The sequence below is a fragment of the Chionomys nivalis genome, chromosome 9 (genome assembly GCF_950005125.1).
Source record: "Chionomys nivalis chromosome 9, mChiNiv1.1, whole genome shotgun sequence".
Taxonomy (NCBI): Eukaryota; Metazoa; Chordata; class Mammalia; order Rodentia; family Cricetidae; genus Chionomys; species Chionomys nivalis.
In genome coordinates, this window is record NC_080094.1 from 20,956,937 (window position 1) to 20,981,598 (window position 24,662).

The 24,662-nt window shown below is 40.6% G+C and overlaps 1 protein-coding gene across 2 annotated transcripts in view; it reads left to right on the forward strand.

Annotated features, from left to right (window-relative positions):
- Nucleotides 1-24,662, forward strand: part of Samhd1 (SAM and HD domain containing deoxynucleoside triphosphate triphosphohydrolase 1) — a 41,325-nt gene that overhangs the window by 1,980 nt on the left and 14,683 nt on the right. For both annotated transcript variants that reach the window (XM_057781440.1, XM_057781441.1), the window contains exons 2-11: nucleotides 3,500-3,566; nucleotides 5,772-5,844; nucleotides 7,506-7,666; nucleotides 8,885-9,000; nucleotides 10,506-10,576; nucleotides 14,934-15,092; nucleotides 16,684-16,784; nucleotides 17,962-18,088; nucleotides 19,817-19,908; nucleotides 21,261-21,376. In XM_057781440.1, coding sequence (XP_057637423.1) covers nucleotides 3,500-3,566; nucleotides 5,772-5,844; nucleotides 7,506-7,666; nucleotides 8,885-9,000; nucleotides 10,506-10,576; nucleotides 14,934-15,092; nucleotides 16,684-16,784; nucleotides 17,962-18,088; nucleotides 19,817-19,908; nucleotides 21,261-21,376 — 1,083 coding nt within the window. The remainder of the gene's footprint in view (nucleotides 1-3,499; nucleotides 3,567-5,771; nucleotides 5,845-7,505; nucleotides 7,667-8,884; nucleotides 9,001-10,505; nucleotides 10,577-14,933; nucleotides 15,093-16,683; nucleotides 16,785-17,961; nucleotides 18,089-19,816; nucleotides 19,909-21,260; nucleotides 21,377-24,662) is intronic.

Here is a 24,662-nt window from a genome sequence, read left to right on the forward strand (position 1 = left end):
TGGAACTGGATTTTCAGACAGTTGTGAACTGTCATGTGGGTGCTGGGAATTGAACCCAGGTCCTGGGGAAGAGCAGTCAGTGTTCTTAACCACTGAGCCATCTCTCCAGCCCCCCAGATGATATTTTGATACCCAAAGATGTTAAGTAACCTCCCAAAGCCACACCTAGACAAAAGACGCAGAGCTGAATTTTTTAAAGGTTAAGTCTTTGGATTCCAGAATTCATTCTAGTTATTTCTTAACCAGTGTTCTCAATAAAAATTACTGGGGAACATATGCCTGTAATCCTACTCTTTGGAAGGCTGAAGCAAAACAATTAAGACTTCAGGTTCCAGTCTTAGGTTTTCAACCCATCCTGGGCTATGTAATAAGGCCTTGGAGAACATAACCAAAATTAGAAAATCAACTAAGAACAAGGGAAAAAAATCTGTCTTGTAGAAAATGAGTAAAATAGCAAGAAGAAACCATCAATAACCTACCAATAAACTTAAGTAAAGCAGTTTTTATCTCAATAGTAAGTTTTAAAATACTGGGTTTTAATTTAATAATTAGAAAAGATTGTTAGCAGATGAAATATGTATTCCAGTAAAGTTGATAGAAGTGTCCGTTAGCTCAACTGTGGACAGTTTGGTAATACTTTTTGACTTATAGTAAATAATGATGGCTGACATTTATTATGTATATACTTTGTATGAAGTAACCCCATATACATTTTACAAGCTTTTGGGGGAGGGGTAGGATTTTAGTGTGTATGTATGTAATATGGAGGATGAGACCAAGGGCTTTGTTCATGCTGTGTGAGACTCTACCACGGAGTCACATTACCCTTCCCCCCCCCCCATTCTGTACATATTTTGTTTTATAAAATCTTACAACAGGGGCTGGGGAGATGGCTCAGTTAGTAACCATGCAAACAGGAAGATCCGAGTTCTAAATTTCAGCACCCACATGAAAAGTTGGGCTTAAAGGTGCATGTTTATAATCTCAGAGGTGAGGAAACAGAGACAAAGTAGCTTCCTGAGGGTTGCTGGCCAAGCACTCTATCTGAATTGTTGGGATAAATTCAAACAGGCACACATACACATAAATAAATCTTAGAAAAATGCCAGGCAGAGGAGTAATTAAGGAAGATGCCTGACGTTGACCTCCAGCTTCCGACAAGTACGTGCACAGGTGTGTGAACGCACCTCTACACAAGTGCACACATGTGCAAAATGTATTAGGATTTGTATATACTGTAGGATACAAAGTATCCATTAAGAAAGAGCTCAGTGGTTTAGATCACTTGTTACTCTTGCAAAGCACCCTGGTTTGATTCCCAGTACCCACATGGCGGCTCAAAACCATCTATAACTCCAGTTCCAGAGGATTCAGTGCCCTCTTCTGTTCTTCACTGACACCAGGCACACATGTGGTGTGTGTATGTGTGTATATATATATGACGGCCAAATACTCATACATACAAAATAAATCTTTTTAAAAACAATTTTAAAAAATGGGGGAGGGGAGATACAAACTTTCATCATTGAGAAGAACTATGTTTAGGATATTGGGTGGGAAAAATTGGTTATATGACAATCTTTTATATGTAAGCTGCATCATTTTATATAGATAAATTTGTGATCTTAAAACGCTAACAGTAGGTATCAGTTTGAACTTAAGTAAATTGGTATTGAGTATTTTTTTTTATATATTATTTGGACTTTTTACATTGTGTAACTGTTTTTTCGTAATAGAAAAAATACAGAAATACTATTTTCACTTCATCTTTCCTTTGTCTTCCAGAAAACCGCTTCCTCGTTTTCTCTTGTTACATTGAGAAAGAAGGTTTTTGTTTATATGGAAATAGTCCAGAGCTATAGAATCCGAGCTCAAGAAGAGCTAGAATTTACTATTTGGGAAGAAAAAATATGTACATATATGTATATATAGCTCTTTCAAAACAGTATTGTGTGCTATCAAAGGTTGCTTTAGAAACGAAACTCTGGGTACTCCTCCCACTGATTTTAATCTGATGATTTTAAGAATAATTGATTTAAAGTCCTTCTCTGACACCACCCCTCGCCCTGAGACTTACAGAAACAGGAAGCTGCTGACCTGGCAGGACCTCACAATCAATTAGGTTTCACTTTACTTTCCGAACCATTGCTTTTCTCAGAAACAATTTACATGAATAATTACATATATTCATCTGATTCGTCAAAATAGTTCTTAGGTTAGTTACCTAATCAAGATTTTTATCAAATAATTTTTTTAAAAGAAGGGATAGAAAGACTTTTAAAGTAGAATGTCAAAAGTGTAGTACATCTCAGTTATAAAATGCTTGCTTAGTTTGTACAAAGACCTGGATTCGATCCTTAGTAACTTTTTTTTTTTTTTTGAATTCTGGAGGCTCACAGAGATAAAGCCAAGCTAGCTATGTGGCAAGACAGTCAAAAAAAAAAAAAACAAACAAACAAACAAACAAAAAAAAAAACCTGGCATGGTGATGCACCCCTTTACTCCTAGCACTTGGAGGTAGAGCAAGTGGATTTCTGTGAGTGTGAGGAGCCCAGCCTGGTCTACATAGTGAGTTCCTGTATGGCTAGAGCTACACAGTGAGACCTTGACTCAAGAAACCTAAATAAGTACATAAAATAGGAAGGGAGGACAGGAAAGATAGTTCAGTGGTTAAGAGTGATTGCCCATAATCATGAGTACTGGAGGGCTGGAGTTCAGATCCCAGCTCCACATAACAAGATGAGTGTTTCCTGTAAATGTCAGTAATCCCATCTCTAAGGTGGGATGTAGACAGGAAGAGGATAGCTGGCAGTTACTGGCTTCCAGCCTAGCCAAATGCAAGCCCCAGGTTCAGGAAAGAGACCTTGTGTCAGAGTAACAGGCAGAGAGTGATGGAAGAAGACAGTGCTCTCTGTGTGTCAGTACTGGTGCACACTACAACACACACACAATTTAAATATATATTAAACAATATATGTTATATATTTTTAATTTTTATATTTTTATAAATTATTTAGTATATTTTAAATATATATATTTTTAAAGTATGGTGAATTTGTGTCTCAGTATCTGAGAAGCATTGGTTCTAAGACCAAGCAGGTATCTAAAGATATGATGCTTCATTCCATTACATAAAATAGCATAGTGCGTTTGCTTCTGACCTGTGTATACTCACGTCTGTATTCTTTAAATCATCTCTACATTACTGTAAAGCCTCATATAATGTAAACAGTTGTCGTACCGTATTTTGAAATGTTATTTACAATAGTGAACACAAGTCTTTACATGTTCAATGCAGGTGCAGGAGTTTTTTTCTGAATATTTTCCATTAGTACCATCAATAAGAAATCTGGCTACAGAAGGCTGACTATAGGCCATATGGCTCAATGCCTGTAGTGGGTTTTTAGTGAATACAAGCTGAGTGCGTTCTGACGGATTCAAACCAAAGGAAACTGGACATACTCTGTAAATACTGACTTTGCTTTTTCCTCTTCCTTAGACAGAAACATCACTGGTTCATTTCTGCCCTTTCTCGATGAGTCTCTTCTTGAAAATCTTGGAGTAAGGTAAGAATAATAAAATTCATACTTTATTCACCTTTCAGAGACAAAGCTCAGGATCTCAGGTTTTACCCATCCTCAGTTCAGTACTGTGACATCCCTTGCCTGCTGTTTCTGCTGCACGGACCTTGTGTTTAGTTTTACATGTGGTTTCTATTTCAAAGGGCTTTGCTGACAAGCATTCATGGAGTTTATAGAGACCAACTTTTTACTCTCAAATTTAGTATAATTGAATTATATAGACTAGAAATATGTATCAGAATCAACAGGAAAAAAATTAACAAGAAAGTCAAAGTTACCATCCTATCTACTTGTAGGTTGTCCTAAAGCTGGCTAGGACTGGGATGTATCTCTGTATGTAATCTGTTAAAGCCCATAATTATCCCTGTATGGCTTTGTATACACACATGTAGATATCTCTGTATATGACTGGAGGTTCTGGGGTCTAAGTTAGAGCTAAGACCCCTTTAAAGATCTTAGCTGATATTCAGTGTTTATGTGTGCTTTAAAATGTAGGTTTTCTTTCTTTCAGAATTGGCAACAGTTAGTTTAATGTTTGTGGTTACAGTAACTAAAGAATAAAAACAAAGACTTATTGTGAATTACTTCAGGGCCTCCGGCTTAGAACTTGAGAATGGAAATAGATTGTGAATGAACCTTAGCAAAGAATGTTAGCTGTCCTTTAGAAGCTGCCCTTTGGCCATCTGAGACTTCCATTTATTGCCTTATTACCTGCGCAGTGGTGGACTTTCTTCTAATCTCTTTTCAAAGACCCGAACACTGTTGGCTTGTTTAGCAGCTATTTTTGGGAGGTTCATTTGGTTCTAGGCACTCCTCTGGGAACTTGGGGCACATGGGTGAACAAGACAGGCAAGTTCCAGAAGGACAGTACTGTACGCTATGTGTCTTGTACCCTGCTTTCTGCCTCTGAGATGAAGTCTGCAGGGTATAAACAAGCTTGCATTGGCCTGTAGTATAGCCACCTGTTGTATGTTTAAATTATCTAAAATTTTTTTTTAAAAGGCTTATTTATTTATTATGTATACAACATTCTGCCTCCATGTATGCCTGCACGCCAGAAGAGGGTTGACAGATCTCATTACAGATGGTTGTGAGCCACCATATGGTTGCTGGGAATTGAACTCAGGACCTCTGGAAAACCAGCCAGTGTTCTTAATCTCTGAGCCATCTCTCCAGCCCCCAATTATCTAAAATTTGATTAAGTCAGGGGCTGGAGCTGTGGCCCTGAGAGTAAGAGCACTTGCTGGTCTTCAGGAGGACCCACATGGAGCTGCCCTTAGCAGCACCAGTGACTCCAGCTCCATTGGATCTAATGCTCTCTGACCTCCACAGACTGGCTCATGTGCACAAATCCACACTCAGACACACAATTAGAACGAAAATCTTTTCAGTTAGATGAATTAAAAATTTTTAGTTCTTCTGTTGTACTATCTACATTTCAATTGATCAATAACCCCTTGTGCCCAGTTGCCAGTGTGTTACACAGGGCAGACAAGACACTTTGGTAACTGCAGAACATTCTGGGAGGCAGCTGCCTCAGAGAATACCACAGTATCACCCAGTGAGCCTGTGGTGTTAGCCTAGCTTGCTGCTGTATGGCCATGCTTTTCTCTCATTTCTTTTTTATCCTTCCCTGTCCACCAACTCCTGTTCCAGGATATAAACTCCCAGATAAATTTCCTTATATAAGCTCTTGTGGGGCTGGAGAGATGGCTCAGAGGTTAAGAGCACTGACTGCTCTTCCAGAGGTCCTGAGTTCAATTCCCAGCAACCACATGGTGGCTCACAGCCATCTGTAGTGAGATCTGGTGCCCTCTTCTGGCCAGCAAGCATACTGACAGACAGAACACTATAGATAATAAATAAATCTTTAAAAAAAAAAAAAAAAGCTCTTGTGTTGGACTCTGCATATTATGGAAGTCCTGTTTAGATAAACACTTGCTGTATTCCTTGAATTTTTTTTTGTTTGTTTGTTTGTTTTTCGAGGCAGGGTTTCTATGTAGCTTTGGTGCCTGTCCTGGAACTAGCTCTTGTAGACCAGGCTGGCCTCGAACTCACAGAGATCCACCTGTCTCTGCCTCCCGAGTGCTGGGATTAAAGGTGTGCGCCACCACTGCCCAGCTTCCTTGAATTTTTGATTAAATTATTAAGCAAATATTGATATATTTACTTACGTTGTTTCAATTTTAGTTCCTTGGAGGAGAAGAAGAAGATGATTGCATGTATCCAAAAACTGAGTCAGTCTCACATAGAGCTAATGAAGGTAAAAGGGATCTGAGTGTATAAACAGATTTCCTTTTTCATACAAGAGGTATTGCGTCATAAGGAATTATAGCTTTTGACTTTGACTTATTATACAATGTAGTGTGTGGGGGGGAGGTGTACATAAAAGTGTCACAGTCCAAGTGTAGTAGTCAGAAGACAACTTTGGGGAGTAGGTACTCTCCCTCCACCATGTGGATACAAGGGATAGAACTCGGGTCCCAAGCCTTGGCCTCAAATGTGTTTACCCACTGAGCTATCTCTAGCCCTGTGATGATATTTTTGGCAATCATCTAATTTGACAAAAAGCCCTAGTAGCCTTCAGCCATAGAATAACTTTTATTTATTAGTTTTTATTTTGATTTATTTATTTATTTTTGAGGGAGTGTCTCACTATGTATCCCTGGCTGTCCTCAAACTTGCTATGTAGCCCAGGCTGACCTCAAACTCAGAGATCCACCTGCCTCTGCCTCTAAGTGTTGGGATTAAAGACACGCATCACCATATCCAGCAAGCTTTTTGTTTTAGTTTTTATTTAATTAATTTATTTTTATGTGTATGAGTGCTTTGCCTGCGTGTATATGTGTTTGCCACTTTTCTTACATGATGCCCGTGGAGGCCAGAGGAGGGCACTGGATCCCCTGGAACTGGAGTTACAGATGGCTGTGGGCTGCTGTGTGTACAGGTGCTGGGATTTCTTTCTTTGTTTTGACCCTCTGGGCAGATTGTACTGTTTCTCCCAGAGTATAGAAACAGTTCCTGACTGATTTCTTACCCACTTTGCTTGGCATATACAATAACTGAACAGTTAATGGGATTTATTATCTTGTGGGCTAGTAACAGACCAGGATATCATACAGCCACTACAAGTCATAAGCAGATCATGTGACTCTGTGAGGAATCATTTATATCATGTAATAATAGTAAGAATAAAAATGACCACTGGTGGTGGTGGCACACAGCTTTAGTCCTAGCACTTGGGAGGCAGAGGCAGGTGGATCTCTGAGTCTGAGGACAGCCTGGTCCACAGAGCAAGTTCCAGGGCTACACAGAGAAACCCTGTCTATGTGTGTATGTATGTATGTATGTATGTATGTATGTATGTATGTATGTTCTCACTTGTTTGTTATGGTTAGGTTGACCTTGTGTTAGGAGGAATGCTTGTTTATGATTAGGTATTTAGAGATCACTGAACTTGGTCTTATGCAGTAAGGATGCCCAGAGGATTTAATTTTGATATTCTCGGTTCCTTCTCTTCCTGAGGACTTTAATATCATTCCCTGAGTATTATTAGAGGTGATAACCTTGATATAGTTTATGATAATCATCAAGTGACTTTGCAGAGCAGGGTGGAAAACTTTAATATTTTCCAAATACACGTGGTACACAGACAGGTAAATGCTCATTAAAAAATAGAATGTCAAATTTTTAAAATTTTAGCTGTTGGCTAATGAAGTTGAGTTATTAAAATGATTATTATCTAAAAATATAAAAGGTTCACTGTTCATTTTGTTATAACAAGGAAACTATTATGATATTAACTGTTAAAGGCAGTTTTTAAAATTGTATTTATTGTTTCTGTGTGTGTGTGATGGGGGACATGTGTGTGCCAGTACAGGCATCTGGAGGTCAAAGGACAACTTTTTAAACATCATTTTCCAGGTATTTAATGATCCTATTCATGGCCATATTGAGTTCCACCCTCTCCTTATCCGAATCATTGACACACCTCAGTTTCAGCGGCTTCGCTACATTAAACAGCTGGGAGGCGGCTACTATGTTTTCCCAGGAGCTTCACACAATCGCTTTGAACACAGTCTGGGGTAAGAAGGGAAAGGTGTGGGGACCATGCAGTTTTTATTGCTTCTCTCTCATGGAGTAGTCTCATTTAATCTCTTAGAGGGTGCTTTCTCAAATGGTCATTGTAACATCTTTATTTCATTGATGAGAAAACTGAGACTTTGGCGTCCTCTTATTATATTTTATGTGTTTTTGAAACTGCATCATATCCTCCTGAAACCTGGTGTCTGCTGACAGGTCAGTTGGATTAAATACTTGTCTGTAAATACTTACATTGACTCGGGTTGGCTGCTGGCATAACTAGCTGTTAATTTGATTAGTTTTCCTTTTGTCCCTAGTTAGTCTTTTTTTCAGCTCTTTCCTTCTGGGACAGAGGCTCCTGGGAGAGCTCAGGCTAACCTCAGACTCAGTGTCCCCCACCTCATCTCCTGAGAATGGAGATTCTGGGCACACTCCACCATGCCTGGCTTCTGTTTAGTTTTATAGATTCACCCTTTTAAACAAAGTAATTGTGTCAGGAAATATATGAGTTAGAGAAATGCTTATAAGCTCTGGGAGCGTTGTCTCTGGTTTATACTTTTCCATTCTGTGTGTAGAGCTGGGAGAAGTGGGCAGAGTTCAATTGGGAATTAAGTATTTGCTTTTTTATTTGCTTTGTGGATTTTCATTTATGCAAGCTTTTTCTTTCTCACTTGCTTCCTTTTGTCATAGACTTACAGCGTGCTAACCAGTTGCTCCCCTGCAGCTCCGCTTGCTTCCTTTTGTTTCCTTCAGGGTTTTGTTTTACAGCCTAGGCTGGCCTCAAACTCCTAATCCTCAGCCTCCCAAATGCCAGAGTTCCAGGTGTGTGTCACTGTGTCCAGGTCCAGTAGTCAAGATAAAATGTACCTATGCTCAGATTAAAAACACTGTTTATTGAACCCTCATTAGAACTTTCCAAGCCACAAACAAGTTGTCTACCTTCCTAGAGCTGAGTTCAGGAGAGAGGTGCTGAAAGTACATTTAATGCTTGTTATTAGGCCATTTATTTATCTTATTTTTGTTTGCTTTGCTGGGGATTAAACCCAGGGTCTTTTACATGCTAGTCAAGTGTTCTACAAAGCCACATCCTCGGCCCTGCTAAGCACTTGTCTTCAGTCTGTGTTGGAACATCAGAGAGCCAACTCTCAGAACTCAAAGTTTCAAGTTCTAAAGGTTTATCTTTTAAACCAAAGTGTGACTTTTGATCTTTTTCTCTGCAGGGTTGGGTACCTAGCAGGCTACGTCGTTCGAGCACTGGCTGAAAAACAGCCGGAGTTGCAGATCAGTGAGCGAGATATGCTTTGTGTTCAGATTGCTGGGCTCTGCCACGACCTCGGTAAGCTCACAGAAGCCCTCACTTCGTGTAAGATCCTACTGTCTCACCTCTGCTTCACATTCAGAACTCCGTCTAATCAAGGGAGATGTACAAGTATTTTTAATTTTTCGCTAATCACAGCGCTCCGTGGCTCCTAATATTATTGATAAGGACGAAACATTGTTAATATTTGTGAATTTTCCATATTAAGCCTCTTTGCTATGTCACATGAAAGGTATTATTCATTTATTTATTATTAATTTATGTATTCATGAGGCAAGGTTCTTGCTCTGTAACCCAAACTGTCCTAGAACTCACTATATTTAGCCTGGGCTAGCCTCAAACTCATGGCAATATTCCTGCTTCCGGCTGAGTGCTGAGATTACAAACATGAGCCGCTGCACTGGCTGAAGGGGCTTTCTGACAGTGAGTTTTCTTGCTCTGTCTTTAGGATAATAGGAACCTGATTTTTCTCTCATTCTCACTGACTGAAATTGCTTTTTCCTTTAGTTATTATAAATCCATCCCTTCTCACAACTAGAACAGCTTTAAGAAATACTTTTTCTTCCCTTACTCACAGGAGGTCTTAGGCCATTTAAATCCAGGTAGAAGAGTATCATCCTTTTCATTAAAAAAAAAAAAAAAAAAAAAAAAGTGGCTGCTCCGACCTCTTTAGTTACAGAAGAGAGTGTGTACTTGTGTCTCCATGGACAGACTCTGAAGGAGCAGAGTCCTACCTTTCAGTAGGCTCAGAGATCCTTCCTAGAAGATAGTTGGTTCTTGTATGCTTTTTGATTGGATGCAAACCTAGGAGCTGTGCATGCTAGGCCCTGGCTTTCCCAACTGAGCTGCAATCCAAGCCCTAAATCAATAAACCTTGTTTCTTTAGTTTTTTTTTTTTTTTTGGGGGGGGGGGTGTTTGTTTTTGGTTTTTTGGTTTTTTTTTTTTTTTTTTTTTTTTTTTTTACAAAAACTCCTAGCATTCCTGGTAGCGAATACAAAAATGGAGACTGACCTAGAGAGGGTTGGCTTTCCAATATGGTTTTGCATCTTACTGGCTTTCCAATATAGTTTTGCATCTTATTGGCTTTCCAATATGGTTTTGCATCTTATTGGCTTTCCAGTATGGTTTTGCATCTTATTGGCTTTCCAATATGGTTTTGCATCTTATTCTGTTGTTTTGGAAAATTGGAAAGACAGTTTTGTTCTTTTTTTTTCTTATTATTAATTTATAGATTAACAGTGTCTGTATTTAAAGTAAACTAAAAATACTTTTTTTTTTCTTTTTTTTTTTTTTTGGTTTTTCGAGACAGGGTTTCTCTGTGGTTTTGGAGCCTGTCCTGGAACTAGCTCTTGTAGACCAGGCTGGTCTCGAACTCACAGAGATCTGCCTGCCTCTGCCTCCCAAGTGCTGGGATTAAAGGCGTGCGCCACCACCGCCTGGCCTTAAAAATACTTTTTTAAAGAATTCAGTTTTTACCAATTTACAAACACTTTTCTTATTTGAAGTCTGCTTTTGTTTTTAGGTCATGGGCCATTTTCTCATATGTTTGATGGAAGATTTATGCCACTTGCTCGCCCAGATAGAAATTGGAAGGTATGTATTCATCTGTTCCATAGTCAATAGAAATAGAATTCATCTGGCTGTCCAATTGCATTGCCTGTCTTTCCTCTCTGGGTTCTAGCATCCTCCCTGGAGCAGTGTTCAGGTGCTCCCATTCACATTTGTCTGCTTCATTTACAGTAGTCTGCGGAGAAAGGGACTTGAAACCCTCCGGAGCATAGCGCTGTGCCTGACTTTAGAAAGCTGTCAAGTAGGGACCCACCCTAGAAACTACTTCTTCAGCTGTCAGGGCAGTGTTCTTTTCTATTCTGTTGCATTGTTGCACAGTTTGTTTTTAAAGTCCAACTTTAGCTTTTATTTTGGTATAGCCACGAAGTTAAGTATCATTATTTTTAGTAAACGAACCTGTATTTTTAATACTGAGTTTTCCTAGGTAGCTGGGAATGACTTTGAACGCTGTCCTGCCTCAGTCTCCCAAAAGCTGAGCCATGCTACACCCTCATTTCTAGCTTTAAATGAACCCCCCCGTTTGCAGGTGATGAAGCTGTGCATTTTGGATCAGTTTTTGAGAAATGAGTTGACCTCTCGGTTTCTACCACACTGTATTTCTAACAGCTGGAGGAGAAAAGCACATTAACTTAAGCCGAATGCTCCTTATACGTCAAACCATTTTTTTCTCTGCCTTTCCTTTTTTTAATATATTTTTTACATCATTGTTACTGTTTTTGTTTTGAGACAGGGTCTTGAAACTGAGATTGCCTGCTTCTGTTTCCCTAGAGCTGGGATTAAAGGCATGTGCTGTCTCTCCTAGCTTTAATTGTACAAGGCCGGCAGGAGTCTGACAAATGAACACATGCGGTCAGACTGTCGAATGATCTCATCATTTGGAGAGTTCCCTGTGCCTTGCCTTTTTTTCTGTGGTGCTGAGGCTCAGAGCCACAGCACTGCACACACTAAGTTTGTGCCACTGCCACAGCCCAGCCCTTCCTCCATGTTCTTTTAAAATCAGTCCTCCATCACTTCTGATTTTCTCGAACATAGATTAGTCTGTCTTTTCTTAGACTTGGTATCTCGGTTTCACTTGTATTCTCTAATCTGTTGCAAGTGTGATTTCCTGTTGTTGGCACCACATGGTTTTATACATTCTGTGTGTATGTGCCTGTGTATAGTGTGTGTAAACTTCCTTGATAGTGGGCTAGGAGGCTGCTTCCTGGGAGATCACATGCCAAGCGGCTGAGTTTAGGCTTGATCCCAACACTGCAGTAAGGTGAGGTGGGGCAGATTTTGGTCCTGGGAGATAGCTCAGTGTGTATGGTGCTAAACACCTGAGTTTGACCCCCAGAGCCGACAAGTGTGGAGTGTGTGTGTGTCTGTGGTCCTGGTGGTAGGGAAGCACTGCCAGGTTCTTGGGGTTTATTGCCCAGCCAGCCTGGCCTACTTGGAGAGTTCGAGGCTAACAGGGACAACTCCTGAGAAATGATAGCTGAAGTTATCATCTCGTCTCCATAGGCACACACGTGCAAGGGTTTTTATTGTTTGCCCACTTAGTATTGATTTATAAGAATTTATGTATGCGTATATTGTTTTATATGTTTTATAAATATTTTCTGTTAGTGTTTGACTTGCCACCTCCCCCCATCCCTACCCCCAGACAGAGTTTCTCTGTGTAACAGCTTTGGTTGTCCTTCCTGGAACTTGCTTAGACTAGGCTGGTCTTGAACTCACAGAGATCCACCTGCCACTTATTTTTTTAACGGTGCCTTTTGAGAAAGACGTTTTCTAGTCTCCTTTAAGTCAGTAAATTGCATAGTTTCCCATCAGTTTTAGTGCTGTGTGGCCTGCTCCCCGGATGAAGGTCATAAAATTGGAAGTTAGTTCTTTGCCCTCTCATCCTGCTGTTGACTTTATTTTAACATCTGCTTGCTTTTGGCCATTGGCCAATACGGTCATGAAGTTAGTTGTCCAGAGTATTTTTTTTTTTTTTTTTTTTTTTTTGTTTTTGTTTTTCGAGACAGGGTTTCTCTGTGATTTTGGAGCCTGTCCTGGAACTAAGCTCTTGTAGACCAGGCTGGTCTCGAACTCACAGAGATCCGCCTGCCTCTGCCTCCCGAGTGCTGGGATTAAAGGCGTGCGCCACCACCGCCCGGCCCCAGAGTATAATTTTTTTGTCTCCAGCAGGATTGATCTAATAGGATTTAGGAGTTATTCAACTATTACTGTGTGCGTGTGTGTGTGTGTGTTATGTATATGCTGTGTTTGTGTATGCTGTGTTTGTGTGCTGTGTGTGAATCTGTGTGTGTGTGCTGTTTGTGTGCTATGTGCATGTGGTATGTATGTATGTGTGCTGTGTGTGAGTCTCTGTGTTGTATGTGTGTGGTATGTATGTGTTATGTGGGTGTGCTATTTGTCTGTATGCTGTGTGTGTCTCTTTGTATATGTGCTATGTATGTGTGCACTCTGCATGTGTATGGTGTTTGTGCTCTGTGTTTGTGTGTGTGTGCGCACACATGGTTATACAAGCTAGGTAAGTGCTATACCACTAAGCCTTTAAAAATATTTTTGCCTTTTTCATTTAATACTTTAGCTCAGGGTCTGGAGAGATGGCTCAGAGGTTAAGAGCTTTGCCTCCTCTTCCAAAGGTCCTGAGTTCAATTCCCAGCAACCACATGGTGGCTCACAACCATCTGTAATGGGATCTGGTGCCTTCTTCTGGCCTGCAGGCATACACAAAGACAGAATATTGTATACATAATAAATAAATATTTAAAAAATATGATAGCTCATATGGAATTAATTCTTATATACAAATAATACAAGTATATCTTTCCTTTATTTGTAGAGATACTTGTTTTGTTTTACTTTTCTGCAGTTTGGGGAGTTGTACTAAGGTTGTCAAGCATACTAAGCAAGTACTCTACCCCTAAGTGATAGCCCCAGCCTAATGGATAGCTGTTTATTGAGTAATAGTTAATCCTTTTTTCACAGATCTAAGTTGTCGACATTTAAAAATTTCCCATATATGATCAATCTTCCTAGATTCTATTTCACAGTTTTCTTTTTTTAATTATTATTATTTTGCATCTGTTCATTGCCTGTGTGTATGTGTGTGTGCGTGCGCGTTTATGTGCATCACATACATGCCTAGTACCCGAGGTGAGAGGGGACATTGGATCCCTTTGAACTGCAGTTAGGGATGGTTGTGAGCCACTGTGTTGGTGTTGAGAAGCAAACCCAGTCCTCTTCTTGGACAGCATGTTTTCTTAACCACGGAGCCATTTCTCTAGCCCCATGTTTCATTTAATTATTATTATTGTATAATAGGGTTTTGTACTTAGAACAGTGATTGTTTATGTGGATTTATGAAATGTGAGCCAGCATTCTACTATAATTATTCTTGAGGCCCCAAGGAGACAAGCGCAAGTTCCGGGCCAGTCAAGGCTATGTAGTGAGTTCAGGTCAGTGTGGGTGATATACGGAGACCTTACTCAAAACAGACAACACATAAGCAAGGTAACGGAGTTATTATTTATGTGTTTGTAATTAATATATCTTGAGTCAATTCATAATTGTTGTAGGATCATTCCAGGTTCATTTTCATTTTTAATCAGTTTTGATAAGACATGATAGGACTGATATCTCCAGGGGTCAGTTGCTCTTTATAGTGACTGTGAACGGATGAACAGAGACATGAACAACCAGGTGAATGATTTGAGAATTTAAGTCAGATCTTGACACCAGAGCTGGGAGACATGTAATTTTACTGACAATGTTGTGGAAATATCAATCAACAGCTCTTAACTTCAAATGTTCTTCTGTGTTTGAAAAAAAAAAAAAAAACCCTAAATTTTAAAGTGATTTTCATTCTGCCTATATCATCTGGTAATATCCTTCTTGGTAATATAAATAGTTATATTTCATAAAATATTTTTGTTGTATTTATTTATGAAATAAGAAACATGGCTTTGGGGAAGAGGCTCCATAAGTTAAAGTATCTGTGAAGATGCCGCAGTGAAGCCTACCCCTTTGTGTGCCCATTTCAGAAGCTGATAAAAGTTGCCTTGTGACTGCGCATGGGGGGGCACGGCTTTAATCCAAGGACTCAGGGAGCAGAGACAGGTGGATCTCTATGAGTACAAGGCCAACCTGGTCTACATAGCAAGTTCCTGGCCATCAGAACTATATAGTGAGACCATCTCAAAAAATCCACCAACTGAAAATGTTTTCTAGACAAATAAATATTGACAAAAATCGACTAACTTAAAAGTTGTAGCAATGTAGTTGGAAACTCAGTAATCGACACTCGGCGAGACTTCATCTGAGGTTCCCTAGAATCCAGAATAATCTTTAATTAGAGAATCTGTAACAGGCTGTGTTGTATTTACTTTCGCAGCATGAACAAGGCTCAGTTGACATGTTTGATCATCTGGTTACTTCTAATAACCTCAAACCTATCATGAAAAACTATGGTCTCGTCCCTGAAGAAGATATTCCCTTTATCAAGGAACAAATTTGGGGACCAGATCAAAGGACACCAATCAAAGACTCTTTGGTGAGTGTTTGTTCTTGTTAATCAGAGCCAACGGTCACTTTCCATTTAGTCTGTCCTTGATTCTGTCAGAGCTACACATTTGACTATTGGCGGGGTGCTAAAGATCAGAATATAAGTTATATACATCTGCCTTCTAATGCAAAAACAAAAGCAAAAAGATGCATTTTCCCCCTCATCTTGAGTTCTTTAGACATTATTTCCCCAAATGATAGTTTATGTCTGCAACGTCAGTACTTGGGATGCAGAAGCAGGAGGATCAAAATGTAAAAATATACGCCTGGGCTGGAGAGACGACGCAGCAGGGAAGAGTACTCGCTATGCGAGGGTGAGTGCCTGAGTTCAGATACCAGCGCCCACATAAAAAGGCAAGCTGAGTAGTGCACACCTTTAATTCCAGCACTCCGGGGGGACAGAGGCAACCTGGTCTACATAGAGAATTCCAGGCCAGCCAGCCTTATATAGGAGGACTCTACCTCAAGCAAAACAGCACAGCTGTAAGCGGACTTTTCTTTCCAACCAGCCAGTTCCCAAGTCACGTTATTATTAGTTGTTATAAATGCTCAGTCAATAGCTTATGATGGTTACTAACTAGCTCCTACAACTTAAATTAACCCATATTGCTTATCTACCCTCTGCCCTGTGGTGATACCTTCTTTCACCACAGTCTGTTCATCTCCTGCTTCTCTGCCCTTCTTCTTCCCAGCATCCTTCTAGTCTGGCTATCCCAGACTAGGATATCCCTCTCTTCTTGCCCAGCTATCGGCCAGTCAGCTCTTTATTCACCAATGAGAGTAACACATATTTACAGTGCACAAAGAGTGTTCCACAGCACACGACAACAATTGAAAAAAAAAAGCTCCTGGCAGTGGTGGCACAAGCTTTTAATCCCAGTACTTGGGAGGCAGAGGCAAGCACATCTCAGCGAGTTTGAGGCCAGCCTGGTCTACAAAGTAACTTCCAGGACAGCCAGGACTATTACACAGAGAAACCCTGTCTCAACAAAACAAACAAACGAAAAGCGTGGCTGGGCACAGGCTTGTAACCTCATCACTGAGAGGCAGAAGAAGACATTCAAAATTGACCTCTGGTCTCTCTGTGTATGTACACACACAAGCACATACATAGGCTCGTGCGTGCACACACACAGCTGCTGTGGACCACAGTGTACATGTGGAAGTCACAGGACAGTCTGTGGGAGTCAATTCTCTCTTTTCACCTTGTGGGTCCTAGGGATAGAACTCAGGTTGGCAGCAAAAGCCTTTACTTGCTAAGCCATCCCACCAGCTATTTATAGACTTTTATTTATTCATTTATTTTTGTGGTGCCGGCAGTCAAGCCCAGGTGGTCACACATGCATGCACTGTACCACAGAGCAACATCCCCAGATGGAAGACTTGGTATTAATAGGATAACATATACTTACTTCAGCATTTCTTTTCCCTTCTTACTTCAGCAGACTTGCGGAGGAGAAAGAAAGGTTAGCCTTCTGACTTCACTGTCTTGTTTGTAATTTGCATGTCGATAGGGTTGCCTTGCTTATAAATAGGTCTGCGTCTACCTAAAACCTCCATGAGACTCTCTTGTTTTCCAGTGGCCCTATAAAGGACGTCCTGTCAAGAAGAGCTTCCTCTATGAGATAGTAGCTAACAAAAGAAATGGCATCGATGTGGACAAATGGGATTATTTTGCCAGGTATGCACTGGACATTTTCCACGTTGCTGAAATCTTTGTACAGATGTAGCATAAGGGCCCACCCAGCTAATCAGAAGTTGGGCACCGCAGTCCTAGCGTGGCTGTAGCGCTATTTTCGTGGCCGCTGTGGCAGAAGCGAAACAGCCTTCCCTCGTTCTGAATGTTCTGGGTTCCTTCCTGCCTTGTTTTGCGTCCCCATCGCTTACTCTTCTGGGTCCTGTTGGGCTCTGGTTAGCTCTTTAGCTGGGTCAAGGTAGAAGAAAGTCTCATTTTGAAGTGGGGAAAATTCCCTTTTTCTCTCTGTTTACTTCTTCACACTCAAGGCTTTGTTCTTAAATGTAGTGAAGGGTGTTAGTCACGCATGAGAACAGCATAAGGACCTTCCAGGTGCTCGCACCTCAAGTTGCTGTGTGTTAAGTATTTTTCCTTGAATGGCCAACCTCTCCACTGACGCAATAATTCCAATCAGACCAAATTAGAACATGCCCAGGTTTAATCTGCCTGCCTCTGCCTCCCATGTGCTGGGATTAAAGGCATGCACCACCACACTCTACGTCCCATGACCAATCTTATTTTGATCATTCTACCCTCCAAATTATTTTAATGCTAGTTTGAGACAGTGTCTCACTGTGTAGACCAATCTGGGTGATTTCACATTATTTTAAAGCAAATCTCAGGCAACATAGGATCTCATCATGAAATATTTCTATGTGGCTCTGTAAGTAAAGTGTCTCTGTTAAACCTAAAAACACTCAGAGATCCTCCTGCCTCAGTGCTGGGATTAAAGGTGTGTGCCACCACTTCTGGCTAAGGTATTACTTAATATATGGTCAGGATTCAAAATTCCCTAGCTGCTTCTTAACTGCCTTGTTACTGTTAGCTTGTGCAATTCATAATCCAGTGTCTACACACTGTACCTGGTGCTAGCTCTCCAGGTTTCCAGTCAATAGCAGCTCCCTCACGTTCTTCCAGGGAATCTCTCGCTGACTCTGCTAGCCAGTCACACCTGTCTGTGTCCTTCGGCGTATTCTTCAGTTCCCAACCAGCCTTCTACAAGCTGGTAGATCCAAAGCCTGGTTCAGAATTGAAAAGAAAGAAAAGAAGTGTACTGTTTGTATTTAAGGCGCAGCTTCCCTGTTGTTGAAATGTTTTGTGTCTCTGCTTTGGGACTTTCTAGGGACTGTCATCATCTTGGAATCAAAAATAATTTTGATTACAAGCGCTATGTTATGTTTTCCCGTGTCTGTGAAGTGGAAGACAATAAAGGTGGCTGTAAGATGAAGCACATCTGTACTAGGGAAAAGGTAAGTCCCATCCTCAGAAAATAAGGATGCAGCTCCTGGTCTGAAATCTGGAAATAATCACTTAGCAATTTGAAAAGATCCAGAAGCCATCTTTCTTTTCTTTCATTTCCTCCTTCCTTCCTTCTCTCTCTTTTGATTTTTTTTTTAGATTGTGTATGTACATGTACATATATGGATTATGTGTGTGCTTGCTGTGCATGCCTGTGTGAACGCATGCAGAGGCTGCCCTCCGTCACTGTCTGCCTTATCCTTTTATGTCAAGGTTCCCTACACTTTGTACTCATGGTTTTATTAGTCATCCTCCTGTTCCTGTCTCACCCAGCACTGGGGTTGCAGGTGCACAGGAGACCACACCCAGCTTATTACGTAGATGCTGGGATTCGAACCCAGGTCCTCATGGTTGTGCAGCAAACATTCTTTTAACTGGTGATGTCTCTGTAGCTCCACAAACTCATCTTTAAAAACAATATATTATTAATTTTAATCATGCACATATGTGTCTGTGTGTGGGTACAGGCACATAAGATAGCTCCCCCCAGAGGCCAGAAGAAGGCATCACATCCTCTGGTGCTGGAATTACAGGTACTTGATATGTCCAGCATGGATGCTAGGAGCCAGACTCAGGTCCTCTGCAAGAGTAGCAGACTCTTAACTGCTAAGCCATCTCTCTAGCCCTTCAAACCCTTCTCTTTTTTGATTTTTTGAAACAGGGTTTCTCTGTAGCTTTGGAGCCTGTCCTGGAACTCGCTCTGTAGGCCAGTCTGGCCTCGAACTCACAGAGATCCGCCTGCCTTTGCCTCCTGATTACTGGGATTAAAGGTGTGTGCCACAACTGCCTAGCTCCTTCAAACCTTTCCTAATGCTTGGGATTTGTTAAGTGTTCTAAGGGCTTTTTCCACTCTATTGACCGTGCCAGACTGACTTTATAACAGCCTGTTCCCACAAACTGACCTAGTCATCTCTTGAGATCGGAGTCCTGATCACCTCTTAAAGGTCCTGCCTCTCTCACCACCATTGCTTTAGGGACTGAATGTTGATGTGAGTTTTGGTGGGACAACCCATACTTTCTATTCAACAAGTGAGCAAAGTGAGGCACATTAAAGAGATGGGCTAAATAAGTAAGAAAATTGGAAATTAGGTCCTTACTAGATGATGTCTTAGGGTTTTTATTGCTGTGAAGAGGCACCATGACCATGGCAACTCTTATAAAGGAAAACATTTAATTATGGTGGCTCACTTACAGATTCAGAGATTCAGTCCATTATCATCGTGGTGGGATATGGTGGCTTGCAGGCAGGCATAGTATTGGAGAGGTAGCTGAGAGTCCTACATCTTGTAGGCATCAAGAAACCAAGTGCGACACTGGGCATGGCTTGAGACCTCAAAGCCCACCCACACAGTGATACACTTCCTCCAACAAGACCACACCTTCTCCAGGAGAGCCACGCCTCCTAAAGTACTGCTCTCTTTGGGGGCCATTTTCTTTCAAATCACCACAATGATACTCATACAACTTAAAAAGCAGTATAGAATTATGCTATAGGAGAGTCTTTATGTATGCTGGCCCTTTAGTCCCAGCATTCAGGAGGCAGAGGCAGGTGGATGTCTGAGTTCAAGTCCAGCCTGATCTATAGAATGAGTTCTAAGATACCCAGGGCTCCATAGTGAGAGCCTGCCTCCAACAGAGAACACAATCTGATCCTGCATTACCATTCTGTTCCCTTGCAGGAGGTTGGAAATCTGTATGACATGTTCTACACACGCAACAGCTTACATCGCAGAGCTTATCAACATAAAATCAGCAACCTCATCGATATAATGTAAGAATGTCAGTGTTACCGCATTATAAAAGTTTACATCATGCTTTGCCCCGTTAGCATTCCCAGATCAAGCTGTGCAATCTGTGCAATCTCAAAAAGAAGACGGGCATACAGTCAGTGTAGGAGGCGGAAAATGGATGTGATGATGGGGTAGATGGAGAAAGAGGAGCTGGCCTAGGCTAGGCATGAAGCTGCTGCCAGAATGGCTCAGAGTCCCCGTGCAGGAAGTGACATACAGCTATTATTCATAGAGGTAGTGAGTCATGAATAGCTGACGACATTCTAAGTTAACAACAAAATTAATATTTATGCTATTTTCTGCCTTTATCCTGTCAAATGTTTTTCAAAGTGAGTAGCAAATAAGAATTTTATCTTTTTCCCTGTTCTAGTCAGAACTATAGCCAAAAAGTTCACAGTCTCTACATGTCTCAGAGACCCCATCAGGAGTTTCCTTTTTTTGTTTTTAAGACAGGATCTCATACTTATATCCCTGGCAGGTCTAGAATTTACTATATAGCCCCCGTTGGCCTCAAATTCATGATTCTCTGGCTTCTGCCTCCCAAGTGCTGGGATCACAGGCATGAACCACCACATTTGGTTCCAGTGAGTTCCAGGACAGCCAGAGCTGTGTAGAAAAACCATCACAAAAGCAAAACAAACAAACAAACAAGAAAGGAGGTGTAAAGCTGAATATGAGAGCACATGTCTGTGATGTCAGCACTGGGGAGGAGAGGCAGTTCAAAGTCATCCTTAGGTATGTAGCAGCTTTGGAGCTAGCCTGAGCTACGTGAGACCTTGTCTAGAGAGAAGGGAAGAGCTAAAGTAATTTTGTTTCCAGTTCAGAGTCAGAAAGGCTTTGGTTCAAAGCTTAATTACTTCTTCTGAGCTTGTTTAAAGAAAAGTCATGTTACTTCTGCTTCTATGAATTTGGAGCTGAATATATGTATTATTGGAAAAACTAAATGAGGTCTGTAAAGCTCCGCCGTAGTGCCTGGCGCATAGTAGGCACGCAGCTCTCAGGTCATCATGTCTTTACAAGGATATCAATAAACAGCTGTCTTTGAACATCATACCTCAAGATTTTGGTTTTTTTTTTTGTTTTTGTTTCTTTTTTTTGGTTTTTCGAGACAGGGTTTCTCTGTGGTTTTGGAGCCTGTCCTGGAACTAGCCCTTGTAGACCAGGCTGGTCTTGAATTCACAGAGATCCGCCTGCCTCTGCCTCCCAAGTGCTGGGATTAAAGGCGTGCGCCACCACCGCCCAGCAAGATTTTGTTTTCTTAAACTAGAAAGATCTTTTTGAGCAAGGTATAAAGTGAATTTTCAAATGTCTTTGTGTGTTCTATGATCTTTAGGATCAAAGAAGCCTTCATCAAAGCAGACCCCTACGTGGAGATTATAGGGGCTGGTGGGACGAAGTGCCGTATTTCTACAGCCATTGATGACATGGAAGCCTTTACTAAGCTGACGGGTAAGAACTCGGGGACACACATGTCCATGTCAGATGGCAGCTGCCCTTGTGGGGATAGAGAAGACATGAGAAAGGAGTACATACATATGTGAAACTACAAAAAAAAAAATTCATTCTTAAAGTAGATGTAGTGTGGAGGTAACACTTAAATGAGGCACAGTACCTCTTGTGTACTCATTGTTACTTAATACAACTTGATTAATACTAAAAAAAAAAAAAAAGCCAAACAAACCTTGTCTTCACTGAGAACTGAAAACCTTTAAGGGCCTACCTTGAAGACTTTCCAAAAGAGCAGCCACAAAAAGCATAAGAACTGAAGTCTGATTGCTGTAGGAAAAGAATCTTCTCTAACAACGTTCTTTCTATTCATAGGCTCTTTGTTTATTCCTCCTAATTGTTTATATTTTCTTTGTTCTGATTCTCTGTCTCAATTCTAATCTCAATATTCTGTCACAATACTTTGTTCCAATTCATCCTTGTTCTAATTATCTACATTCTTTTTTCTTCTCCATCTTATTTCTTCTCAAGCTATTTCTTCTACAGTTTGATTTCTATCTCTATATTCTTAGTCTACTCTTCTGTTATAACCAATTCCCAAGCATGTATATCTTAGCAACTTGCTAGTAATAAAAAAGACTATCTGGAAAATTCTCAGGGACACATGCATTCTTTAAAGATATGTAGCAAAACTTAACAGTTAGTTTGTAGCTAACCACAGCTGCAAGGCTGTCTCTTAAAGGGGCTGCCACAGGTTACAAAGGGAGAAAACTAAGCGATTGAGAAATCTAAGGAAAAGGCAAAGAATACGTGCATTATTTTGCATTTCTAAAGTGTGATTAATAATATCTGGACAAGCCGGGCGGTGGTGGCGCACGCCTTTAATCCCAGCACTTGGGAGGCAGAGGCAGGCGGATCTCTGTGAGTTCGAGACCAGCCTGGTCTACAGAGCTAGTTCCAGGACAGGCTCCAAAGCCACAGAGAAACCCTGTCTCGAAAAACCAAAAAAAAAAAAATAATAATAATAATATCTGGACATGGTTAGTCAGCTAGGTGCTATTGGTCTCTTGAAGGACTAAGATAAAACAAGGAGAGACACCTGCAGTACCACCCTAATTCATCATAAATCCCCTGAAGACTTAGGTCGTACAAGGCCAGACACCTGCAATTTCATAAGCAATATCTGTGGAAGTTCCGTTCTGTCAAGAAGGACGCCTGTCTGGCCAGCTTGCTCTGTCAGTAAGGCTAGTGATAGAGAACAGGCCTCTTAAGTTTCTCATCGTAATGTGAAGGACATAGTGTAGAGAGTAGTCATGCTTTTGAGCATCCACAGATACGTGTGCCCGTAAGATTGAGATGTAATCATGAGATCACATGTATACATTACATGAAAGTGCATGGTAATGGGGAGATGACGTAGCTGTTACTGCACAAGCGAATTATAGATGAAAGCAACAGTTTTCAGAGTCAGTGGCCCTGCTGGCTTTGCTGGGCAGGGTTCCTCCATCTGAGGAATTTCTCGGGTGGGCTGACATCTGATTTATCCAATTGCTATAAGCTGTAATTGTGTCATAACCCACAAAAGCTCATGAAAAACACTCCTGGCATCTCAGCCTTTTCTGTTTAAAAAGAGAAGCAAGTAAGTCAATCTTAGGGCAGCAAGTAACGTGGATAATTAAAAAGTCTGAAGACGACTGGAAGAATAATAAGTAATGATACTGAAATTAGTAATCAATAATTAATACCAGTATTTAGTCAACATATTAACAATCTCTATAATCGACAATATTTATAATCAATAATCTATAATTAATAATCAATGATATATTATGGCAAGCTGAGAATTAGTTGAACCATCTTGTAAGTGTAGTTGTATATGATTTCGGAATATCTCTGCTCTATGGTAAAGAAGAGGAATAATATAGGAATCTATAATGGGATGACATGATGTGGTTAGGCGTATCTAAATGTTATGATTTTGAGTTATCAAAAAGAAAAGACTGAATTTAGAAAGTTAGTTTGCTCTATTAGCCTTTGATTAATTGTATTAATCTGATTAATCTGCATTTTGACGAAGCATTGTTAGATGAAAGGTTTACCTGGATTAGCGGTTGCATCTTTGGTACCAAGGCTGCAGCTGAAGTTGACCTAATAAGTCAAATTTGTAATCAAGGCATAACAAGCCATTTTGGCTATGAAAGGGAAGTACCAACTTGTCTCAAAGTATACATTGCAAGATTTTCCCAACAGAACAATTGTCAGACGTACATAAGGAGATTTTCTGATAGCACATACATTGTAGGATCATGGGCAGAATTTATACAGCAATAATAGATCAATTTTTAAAGGTGGTCCAGCCCCTGGGCTATAGAGTTCATTAGAAAAAGGGATGAGTGACACAGGACTGTAGAAATCATTCATGGCTGCGTCCTGCAGGCCTGAAGGTGAAGCTGGGGGTCTTGAAGACTGGAACACCCTGAAAACCTGGGCAGAGCAGGCTGTTTGATTTGTTGTCCCTGCAGGCAGCGATTGTATCGGTCTGTGCTGAGAGAGGGTCAGGAGAGTGCCGCAGAACCCCTGGGGAGTGAGCTGGCTGGCAGGGCACATGCAGGGCTGCAGTGAGATGGCCAAGTTATCTGTAATCTTTTAAATGATTTTTATTTCTGCTGGAACAAATATGTATCAATGGCAGAAAATGAAGTTTAGGAATTTTAAAGAAGAAACTTTTCCTCTTAGGTGTATATTTGGAATTTTTAAATGTATGGTTTTAGCAGATTAGAGAAGGGTATTCCAGGCCAGGAGAGAGGGAAAGTCCCCCCTACCCAATTTTTTTTTTTTTTAAATAGGCAGGTAGGAAAGCTAACTGTTGACAAGTAATACCTATTTGAGTTTATGTTGACCTGGAATGATGTCAGTGGATCCAAGCTGATCTCATGACGCTTATAAGAACTTTTTCTAAGAGACAAAAATGTCAGTCAGCTATGTTATTGTTATTATTATTATTTGTAGCCTGTATTGAAATCCGTGTGGTAGAAGAGGCAAGGAGACTCACTTTCAGAGTCATAATAGAAATAGAAACTTAAAAATAATTTTAGTTAAAAGCAATATATTTATTTTTATTCGTTCAGAAGATTGGATTTATATAAGTCAAGAAGATGTCTCCGTCAAAATCAGAAGCGTTCTTAGTCCATACTTAAGAAATGACCACCTGGAATATAGATCCTCAAGTCTGTGGCTGAACAGCAGGCAGTCATTGTTTTGCCAGTTTATTAGAATTATATTAATGTTA